The sequence below is a fragment of the Grammomys surdaster genome, unplaced genomic scaffold, assembly GCF_004785775.1.
Source record: "Grammomys surdaster isolate TR1022 unplaced genomic scaffold, NIH_TR_1.0 129, whole genome shotgun sequence".
Lineage (NCBI taxonomy): Eukaryota > Metazoa > Chordata > Mammalia > Rodentia > Muridae > Grammomys > Grammomys surdaster.
Window position 1 is genome coordinate 18961761 of NW_021604587.1, and position 10831 is coordinate 18972591.

The 10831-nt window shown below is 46.8% G+C and overlaps 1 protein-coding gene across 1 annotated transcript in view; it reads right to left on the minus strand.

The window, feature by feature from the left end:
* Positions 1-59: 59 nt before the first annotated feature.
* Ttl (tubulin tyrosine ligase) overlaps positions 60-10831 on the minus strand; it is a 32573-nt gene continuing 21801 nt past the window's right edge. The window contains exons 6-7 of the mRNA XM_028754828.1: positions 8540-8683; positions 60-3378 (exon numbers count right to left, since the gene is read on the minus strand). Of these exons, the coding sequence (XP_028610661.1) occupies positions 3264-3378; positions 8540-8683 (259 nt within the window). The 3' untranslated portion in view covers positions 60-3263. The remainder of the gene's footprint in view (positions 3379-8539; positions 8684-10831) is intronic.

A 10831-nucleotide genomic window follows, 5' to 3' on the forward strand; every position in this document is an offset into this window, starting at 1 on the left:
AGTGATAGCCAAAGGCTAGTCAACCCCCACAGTGAGATGACTGAACCCAAGGACACATAAACACTTGAGATATCTTTAATGCCCCAGGCATTTAACACATTCATGGAGTTGCCTTATTTCAGAAATTTCCTCTTAGGTGCAGGCTGTGTCCAGGATTGGAGGCACATACATCAACCACTGAATCCTCACGACGGCACCCACAACCCACATGCAACCCACTTTGGCACTTTGTCATTTTGTTCATGGATCTCCTCCCTGCCACACTCATGACAGGACCGAGTTCACCCATGAACACAACCACCACTGTTCATAAGAACACCTTATAGTATCACTATCCCCGGCTGGCTCTGTGGATCACAGACCACTTCTGGTGCTCCCCATGTCCTGTGCAGGTGTCATCCCACAGAGCTATTGACACACGCTGTCAGCTGCTGTGCAGGCCAGCTCCATGCTATCTCAGAACACAGAGGCACTTATATATTCTTGGCAAATTGGACTTTATAATTGCCATGAAGTCAAGTGTGAGGGGAGGGCTTTTTCTCTCATAATTAATGGATAATGCTAATATGTAGTATTAGATTTATAGATTCGTGCCTGTGTACATTTAGCTATCAAGGACTTGATAAACTGCTTAGATAAATGAAAGCATGTTTGATTTTCCAGATGCTTGGATGAGAAGCAAACTGAGAAACTGCTTGGGTAAGACTTTCACTGTGAATACACATATCAGCATGTGATTGTTCTTACAGAACCGCTTGCTTCTAAGAGTATTTTTTTTTTTGAGCCTAATCCTTAAGTGATTCTTCCAAGATAATAATGTGTTTGTCCTCCTTCCTGAAGTAATGGTTCAAGGCACCTCAAGACATATTGTTACCTGAGGTTCTGATTCAATTGGCCACAGGTGGGAAGGGTCATCAACTTCTTTTTAACATCATGGGAGAGTGTTGATGTAGTTGGTTGGCACTGAGAGCCTGGGTACCAAAGGCCTTGACTCTTGCACTTCTCTCTTCTGTTCTCACAAAACTCCCCTGAGGTAGTCCCTGGGTCAGGTAATGTCTCCTCCATGAGACACTAAGGCACAGCGAGGTTATTTGGCTTGTGTGACATTGTGCAGTCTAATGACAGAGCCATGGGTGGAATTGGCATCTCCAAACAACCCCTCCTCTCCTGGTGATGGGCAGCACTTACACCAACTGACCACTAAGAGTGACTGGGAGGCCAGGCGTGACCATCTGTGCCAGGGATACCATGAAACAGTTCGAAACGGTTCAGAGCCAATCTTCCTACTTGGTGGGAAGTAAATTCATAAAAATGGTTGAAGCTACATGAGGCATGAGCTCAACCCTTTCCTTCTAACACCTCACTTCCTTTACATGGATTCCTTTAGGCTTATTACAAAACCTGTTGAGATTCATAAAGATTTACTGAGTCTGCCTTTTCAGCTCTGTCACCATGATGGCTACATCACTCTTGAATGTTCCTGTGATTTGGCTCCAAGAACACAACAGACCTCCCTGCTTTCTCCATTACCAGCCCACCTAGACCAGCCAAGGACCCAGCACTCCCCCACATTCTAAGTGAGTGTGCACACTGCCTTCTCAGGAGATCCCAGCACTCCCCCGTCAGCTGTGCTGGGCCTCAAGACTGATTTCATATTGAGTGTTTTACTTTGCTCTTGGTGCCGCCTCTGTCACCCACATTCCAGGTAACCCTGGCACCTTTACCCCCTAACTCCAGACTCCCACGAGTCGGGACTTTCCTCGCTTCAGTAAACACTGTCACATCCTGCCACTCACCAGTGCACGTAATAAAAAGCTCATCCTTCCTTCCCTTGCTGCAAGTTCCCACACCTCACCCTGTCTGGGGAAGAGGTGCTTCAGCAGGTCTTTTGTAAATGGTTCACAGGACTGTAGAATGTACCCAGTAGATGTAAATGAAGAAGCACGTGGTTACACTGGGAAAGACCACACTGCGCTCTGGGGAGAAGGGCAGCTTCGCTCTGTCTGTTGTGGTTCCAGGACACTCTTCAGAAGAGACTGTTTATATGCTCACCCTGAATACTCGAGACTCTTCCCACCACCACCATGGAAGCGGGCTTCCAAGAGGCCTATAAAATATGAATGGACCCGTGACCCAGACACAACATTGCATGGGACACTTTTGTTGACACAGGAAGCTGTGCAGGGCTCCAAAATACTTCTCACTCGGGCAGCTACACCCTCACTGAGAGGGGGTCTGTCCTGTCACCTACATGCATAAGCAAACAGGGCCCTTTCTGGAATGGAACCTGGCCCTCCAGCTCCTGCAGAAGGCCCTGGGAGTCAAGGAGGACAGGCATGGGGAGAGCTATGAGGTGAGGAGTGTGAGGGAAGGGATTCTACCTTCCCTGACTCCCAGAAAGGATCGCTACAAAGGTTCAGAGATGCAGGGTGGGCATGGGGGTGGGGGAAAGGGAAGAGAAATTGCAAAGCTGCATTCAGAATTCTGGTAAAGCCAAAGATAACTGAGACTCAAGATACTTCAGAGACTCCCCCCCCCCCCCATCCCTTTAAGTAAAGTAAGATATCATGGTTTTGTTTTTCTCTCTCTCTCATGCTTATTTGATGCTTGCAGATTCGTCAGGCCTGCTGCTTTTGTTTCTAAAACATGCAATGAGCAGCATATACTGTTTGGTGTCCACAGGACCCCTGGCAGGTGCTCAATCATAGCCCACCAGGATGGTGACAAGCAAGAGGCCTTCACTGACAGGCCGGGGCACAGCATGGACTGCGCTGCATGCTCATCTAGAGTTCAGCGGGACATAGAGCCGTGGAAGGAATGTGCAGGGAACGTGTGGCAACCTCGAAAATGCTCTAAGGTCCAGTCTGTGCCCAGTGAGGCTGCACCGGGCACAGACTAAGGCACTAAAGCTGCAGCAGGTGGGCAGACACCCCTCTGAGGCCCCTGGGCTACATCCCGGGTGGAAAGGAACTCTGTTCCCAGTACCACCCAAGACCGGAAACCGCTCAAGGGGTCAGATCACACCATAACAAAGCCCTGGTCCCAGCCCTTTAGAAAAGCGTTCGGCTCTCCCTCTCAGTCGCTTGTGTCAGTTTCCTAAGGTCCCCACATCACCGTGGGCAGCTCAGCTGCTCTTCCACAGCCGCCTTCTCTTCACACACTCTTCCCCAGCATCCCTTGGTAAGGAGCAGTCCAGTCGTCTCTCGTTCCTCTGGAGCAGGACCCCATACATTTCCCAAGGTGGCTCTGTCCCTTCCGGTGCCTCACAGCTTGATGAACGCAGCCGGTTGCTGTGGCACCTGCTCCGTGTCCGGGGGTGGGAAGACACTGGATATGGCTATGTCCACGATGCCCTGGCACAGTTCTGCATAGAGCTTCCTGAAATAAGTTTTTAAAGATGTCACTGAGGGTGTTCATCAAAACTGGGTATGGGGGGGCTGGAGAGATGGCTCAGTGGTTAAGAGCACTGACTGCTCTTCCAGAGGTCCTGAGTTCAAATCCCAGCAACCACATGATGGCTCACAACCATCCATAATGAGATTGGATGCCCTATTCTGGTGTGTCCGAAGACAGCGACAGTGTACTCATAAATAAAATAATAAATAAATCTTAAAAAAAAAAAAAAAAAAAAACTGGGTATGGAGTGTGTGTGTGTGTGTGTGTGTGTATTTCAATGATGATCTGCCCTAGAAATTCCACCTTGTGTGTGTGATAAGCAAAAACATAAAATAGGAAAAGCGTTTTAAATAACACGTCTTAGCTTTTTAAAATTGAGGGTTTCAAAAACAACAAAAGATGCTGAAAAGATGTTACCTTTTTGGTCAAATCAGTACATATGCTCTGACATCTTAATTTTCTGTACTTAAAGTCTGTGTATTAGAAATATCTGTTTAAGTATATACATAATTAAAATGTAACTCAGAAATATGATTCAACAATGTAGTTTGTTTTCTGGAAAAAATACAGTCCTATTGTATCAAATTCATTTTACTTTATTATGGCTAATATTCTAAAAAGAACATTTAAGCTATTTTAAATTCTTATGCCTCTTCCCCCAAAGGATATTTAAAAATGTCTTATATTGACTTTATATACTTTCTTCATAAATTTTGCCTTAAACATTATGCCTTGTTTATTAAATTGTTTTATTAGAATCCAATTCTGGCTTTTGTAACAACATTTTATTCTAAACAGACATTTACTTTTTAAAAAATCCTTACAATGCTTGTCTTTGGTTTATCACTACTTATCTGTTTATTGAATTTATTGAATACACAATTCCAAACATTAAGCATGTTTTAACATTTATTGTATGTGTTGGATAAAAGATAAAATAAAGTTAAAGTGTGATCCTCTGGGGGGAAAAAAAAGAAAGAAAAACTTGTTTCTTGGGCTGGAGAGATGGCTGAGCAGTTAAGAGCATTGACCACTCTTCCAGAGGTCCTGAGTTCAATGCCCAGCAACCACATGGTGGCTCACAACCATCTGTAATGGGGTCTGATGCCGTCTTCTAATGTGTTTGAAGACAATTACAGTGTACTCATATAAATAAAATAAACATTTTTAAAAAAGATAAAGCCAGGCAGTGGTGGTGCACACCTTTAATCCCAGCACTTGGGAGGCAGAGGCAGGAGGATTTCTGAGTTCGAGGCCACCCTGGTCTACAGAGTGAGTTCCAGGACAGCCAGGGCTACACAGAGAAACCCTTTCTCGAAAAGCAAGAAAAAAAAAAAAGATAAAAAGAAAAACTCGTCTATGTGAATAAAGTACCCACAAGAGGCTCTGCACACAGATAAAACATGTAAGGCAGTATGTAGTATTTTTAAAAAGGCCTCGATGGGAACACTGAGCTCCTGATGACTAGCAGAGAAGGTGATTTCAGTAGTGTCACGAGCCTAGCTTGCCTGTCTGTGAGGCTGTGCAAGGAGGGGCAAGCATCATCCAGGAAAATCAACACCTTCTAAGGGAAAAGGGACACTAGCGAAGACTTGTGTGAAGGTAGCAGATGAGATGGGACCCAGGAAATAAAGAGTAGTCAGACAGAGAGTGATGGCAGTGTAGAGAAGCAGAGGAAGGAGAGGGAAGAAGAGGGTGTGGGGAGGGGAAGGAGGCTGTGTGGGTGCACAAGCTGAGGTAGCACAAAGAGAACAGTAGCCTATACCAACAAGACAAGAACTCAAGAGACACGGGAGAAACGGAACTTGAACATGCAGCAACATGTTGTAGACTATGTGAGGCCCAAGGTAGTGTGGCTCAGTGAACTTAACTTCCCCTAGGGACAACAAAACCACATCATCTTGGTTCCTTTCCTGTGGTTCCAGTCAGCACACGGGAGGTTTCACTGCAGCGTTGCTGATCTCTAACCCAAGGCTGCAAAGCAGAACACAAAGGAGGGACCCTCCCATCTCCTCAGAACAGTGTGTGGGCAGGTTGTCTGTCTGATTCCCTTGTGGGACTCCATGGGTGGCATGAGTCTCCAGAGCCAACTGCTTGGGACTGACCTTTAGCGCAGGCAGAAGCCAGGGGTGAGAGGAAACATATCTGATATGCCCACAACTTGCTCAGCAGGCATTGGGAACCCAAGTGGCCAGATCCAAGGACAGGAGTGCAGACCAGCCTGCCTAGGCCCAAGGTCGTAACCAATCTTGTCTCAGAAGTCACTGTGTGCCAACTCCACCAGCTAGGAGTTCCTCTTAGATCGTTCTCTTCCCTGTTGCACAATGACATGTCCACCCGGCAGCCTCCCCCATCACAGAACTTCCTCTCCTACCCCTATCTCCCAGGCTGCCAGGTCTGTGTTTTACTCTGTGAGAAGGCCTCTAGGAAGCCATGCTTCCATTTTCTCTTAGGAAGTCCTAACTGCTGGCTTACCTTCATCTGTCCTGCTTGCTCCTCTCTCTGCTCCCCAACTCCCTGGACCCTCACCTCCCATTTACACAATCCAGGCCCATTTTCAACCGTTCGGTAGCCAGATTACTCAAGCTCCTACTGCTGAAGGGACAGGGACATGGAAGCCCTTCAGTGAAGATATTAGTTCACCCAGAACCATGGCTATAAAAATATGCTATAAAAATATGCTGTGCCCATAAATTACTGCTGTGAGCATCTCCCGTGAGAGAGTTGGAGCAAGGACCAGTTTCAAGGTGCCCAGACCAATTCGCCTCTCAAACACTTGTGACACAGGAAGACTCAGGGTGGCACGGGTGTCTCACACCACCAAGCCCACATCACTGAATCCACAAATGAAACCATGTTGCCAGAAGAATTTGGGTTGGCATAAGGTTGGGGCCTAATATAAAGAAATCCTTTGCATTTAACCATTACATTACTAGCTAATAGAGACAATACAAAGGTGTCTCTACTTAATTAAAACCCAGGCCACTGTAAATCAGGTGAGTGCTGGGCTGGTGGGATGGCTCAGTAGGCAAAGGCACAGTGCAGCGTAAGTGTGGCCACCTGAGTTCAGTCACCAGAGCCCATGTAAAGGTGGAAGGTGAGAACTGACTCTACAAAGTTACCCTCTGACATTCACACACACACACACACACACACACACACACTGTGACACACATGTCCCTGCACACACAATAATAAGAAAGAAAGAAAAGGGTCAGGTGAGCGGAAAACACTGTTAACCAGGAAGTATAGTTTGCTCAGTCAAAGAATATGTATAGAGAACTATGTGGCAGGCACAGAGCCAGGCTCAAAGACTCAAAAGCCGCCAAAAAGCCACACACAAACAAACAAACAAACAAACAAACAAAGAAACAAGAAAACCCATACAAAACCAAACCAAACCAAAGCTGAAGACATCATGGTGTGAACACTCCATGAAGAAAACAAAACCCAGCTGTTTGATAACAACTAATGCAATGAAAGAAATACTGAGGCTCTGGATAGAGAATATGGAGCTCCTTCAGGGAAGGCCTGAGTGAGGGGACAGGGACTCCACAGAAGCACAAAGACCCACAGTGGGTAAGAGCTGTCATAGGGAATGGCGTCTTTGGTTGGGTGGCAGAGGCAGATGAGGCAGCAGCGCTACAGGGGAAGGGGGGTATGGTTTCTATTTTCTTACTCAGGCTGCTCTGGAAAGGAAGGATTTTATGGGGGCGTGCAGAAATAGAAATTCCAGTGAGAAGGCTCCTTGGAAAAGTTCTCCCAGTGACGGAAGATATTGGACACAAAGGGACAGAGGACCAAGGAGGCCAGAGGCAGAGTCCACAGGACCCATGCACTGAGCTGTCGGTTCCCGAGGAGGGAGATGGCAGCTCCTCTATTCCCCTAGCCTTGGAAAAGTCTGGAGAGGACGGGGTGGGGTGCTCCCCATTAGACCCATAGACATCCTCACAGGACCTGGGGAAGGCAGGTGCAGACAAGGGCCTAGAATTCAGAAGCTGCACAAATTTGGTGGCTTTATTATGAAGTTTAACAAGAACACATACAGGGGAAGTGGATCAGAAGGCCCAAGGCCACCCAACACCAGAACCTGAGGTCCTTGGTGAGGAAGAGAGACTCCAGCTTGCTCAAAAACCCCCTAGTCAGCCCCATTCGGTATACAAGGGCCTGAAGCCAAAGAGAAGGAAGATTCTACAAAAGGAGTGTGGCCTCCTCCAAAGCTGCCACAAGGAAATGAGGACATAAAGGAGCTGTCGGGACAAACGATGGAGTCATCATTTCTAAGAATGCTTCCTGGAGGAAGATAGGGCCCTGAAAATGCTGCAGTCCAAGGACTGGTTCATGAAGGGAGCAGTGTGTGTGTGTGTGTGTGTGTGTGTGTGTGTGTGTGTGTGTGTGTGTTTGTATGTGTCTGTGTGTCTGTGTGTGAGTGAGCTCCGCAGCCATATGGAGGAGGCCTGGAGCCTGAGGAGGGTGGAAAGACATCAGGAGGGGAGGATGGAGCAGAGTGCTCTGGAGTCATGGGTCTTTGATAGAAGGGGCAGAAGGAAACAACACAGTACAGAGGAAGGTCCCTGTGTTCCCCTGAATAGTCTCCCCACTGCCTTTGGGGAGACTGAACCCTGTTACCTTACATCTAGCTCAGACTCTACTGTGCGACCACCTGCCTGAGAAGCCCTTGAACGTCACAGGCCAACTTACTCAATTTGTCACATGAACATAGCACTATCAGGCCTTCTCTAACAGTTTAGGGTGGTGGTGGTGGTAGTGTTTTCATTTTTGTTGTTGAGGGCAGGATCTCATTCATACATCCTGGACATAGGCCTCATTGTATAACCCAGGATGGCCTTAAACCCACAGTGATCCTCCTGCCTCAGCCTCTCTAGTGCTGAGATTACAGTCTAACCTACCATACCCAGCTTAGTTTTATTTGAAAGCCTAGTAGCATAAAACCACAGGGAGATGGCCCAGCTAAGCCCTCCCACCAGGCTGGGCTGGCGTGTTGATCGTGTCTCCCAAAGGACTCCCCTCACTGAGAATGCTTTCCGGACAGCAACCAAAGGGTCCATGCTTGAACCTGTCAGACCACCCAAGGTGCACACCCAACTTCTGGTTATAAACACAGGTGAAGGGTTGGGCTTACTGGGCACATGCAGGGGCACCGTTGACCTCGATGAGCCAGACCTTCAGCTCTTTATCCACCATGAAGTCAAAGCCAAGGAGCTGGAAGCTCTGGTAAGGGAGGTGCTTGGTGCTGATGGCAGGCTCCACACTCATGAGGCAGCTCCTGTGAGGAGGAAGGAGGAAGGAACACATAAGATTATGCCAGAAGACCCTAAACCAAGTGTGCATTGGAATCAGTTTCAACTTAATTGTCTCTTTAATTGATGAATTTACCAACAGATTATTCAAGAGAGGGCTACTCATCAGGTGACTTGTTAGGGAACGCACACAATCTCCCCTGTTCTTTCAGGTCAAAGCTGCTAGCTCAGGCCCCACTACAGGCAGCTCAGCACCAAGTCACTATGAATCCACCAGTGCAGATGTTACTAGCTGTTGCCACCACTGTTTATGAGAATTAGCAGACGCCCAGTGAGCCCAGACATCTGCTTGTCTCTGCCTCTCCAGTGATGGGGTTCCAAGCCACCACACAAGGCTCTATTAGACCTGTGTGCTGGGGATGAACTGGGGTCCTCATGATGATACAGCAATGACCTTATCAGATGAACCATCGCCCCAGACCACATCCCTGTATTTTGCCACGTGAAGAGTGGACTGGCACTTGGTAAAGCAGGAGTCACAGAAAGAATGCTGGGCGTGGGGACTGGAGAGATGGCTCAGCGATTAAGAGCACTGACAGCTCTTCCAGAGGTCCTGAGTTCAAATCCCAGCAACCACATGGTGGCTCACAACCATCTGTATGTAATGAGATCGAGTGTCCTCTTCTGGTGTGGCTACAGTGTGCTCATATATATAAAATAAATCTTATAAAAAAAAAAGAAAGAATTCTGGGCAGTATTGATTTCTTTTGCTAGCTCCAGATTTGCTGCCAACTACTGTTAATGGAACATTTAAGATTACAAATATTCAACTAAATATTCAAATCAATCACTGAATTTTTATTAGCACCAACTACTATTTTTTTATTAGAAGATTTTAATAACACAGAAAGAAGTAAACATTGACTTCGGTAACCCTAACTTCAAACATACTGAAGAAACAGAAGAGGTCTAAAGACAGGCCAGGTCTATTGCCACACCACATGCCCAGTCTTGTCTAAAAATGGGCCACAACCTCAGACACAGTTGTTTTGGAGGTAAGGTCTGGCTATGTAGCCCTGGCTGGCCTAGAGCTTACTAGGTTTATCTTGAACTTGTGGCAATCCTCAGATGACTCCTGAGAATTACAGATGCATACTACTAAACTTTCAAATATGGGGTTTCCTAAGCCAAGTTTCAGTTTCCTTATCTACAAAGTCTGGAGAAATAGTACCTACTACTACTTAGCCTCAATGTGACCTCTAGAACTCTGACTGTCCTGGAACTCACATGTACACCAGGCTAGCCTTGAACTCACAGAGATCTTCTAGTCTCTGCCTCCCTGGTACTGGGGTTAAAGGCCTATGCCACCAGGCCCAGCTAAATGTGTAGCCCAGGCTGGCCTCAAACTCATGATCCTCTCTCCTCTGCCTCCTTCAGCAAGTCCAGAATGTACCACCATAACCAGCTTTAGGTAACATTTAAAACATTTAATAAACATTGTTCTTATGAACTAGCATGCCATTGATTCTTTACCATTGATGCCAATAAACACACATATATTACTTAGGAGTTAAAAACTCTAGTAAGATGGGAAAATGGGGGCGGGGTGAGTATGACCATAGTATGTTATAAGCATGTGTGAAAGTGCCACCATACAGTTTCATTTTGTAGCACCAACATCTGTTTACAACTCATGTCTAATGGCACAACTGCGATCCTGGCACTCAAGAGGCTGAGGCAGGAGGATCTAGGATTCAAGGACAGCCTGGATTATGTACATTTTTATCTCAAAATAAACAATGGGCTGGAGAGATGGCTCAGCAGGTAAGAGTGCTTGCTCCTCTAGAGGACTCAGATACAGCTCCTAGCACTCACATTGGGGCAGCTTACAACCACCTGTAACTCTGGCTCCAGAGATTTGATGTCCTTTCCTGCACTGCACACACATGGCATCAATGGACAGAAAGAAAGAAAGAAAGAAAGAAAGAAAGAAAGAAAGAAAGAAAGAAAGAAAGAAAGAGGGGGCTGGAGAGATGGCTCAGCAGTTAAGAGCACTGACTGCTTTTCCAGAGGTCCAGAGTTCAAATCCCAGCAACCACATGGTGGCTCACAACCATCCATAGTGAGATTGGATGCCCTCTTCTGGTGTGTCCGAAGACAGCTACAGTGTACTC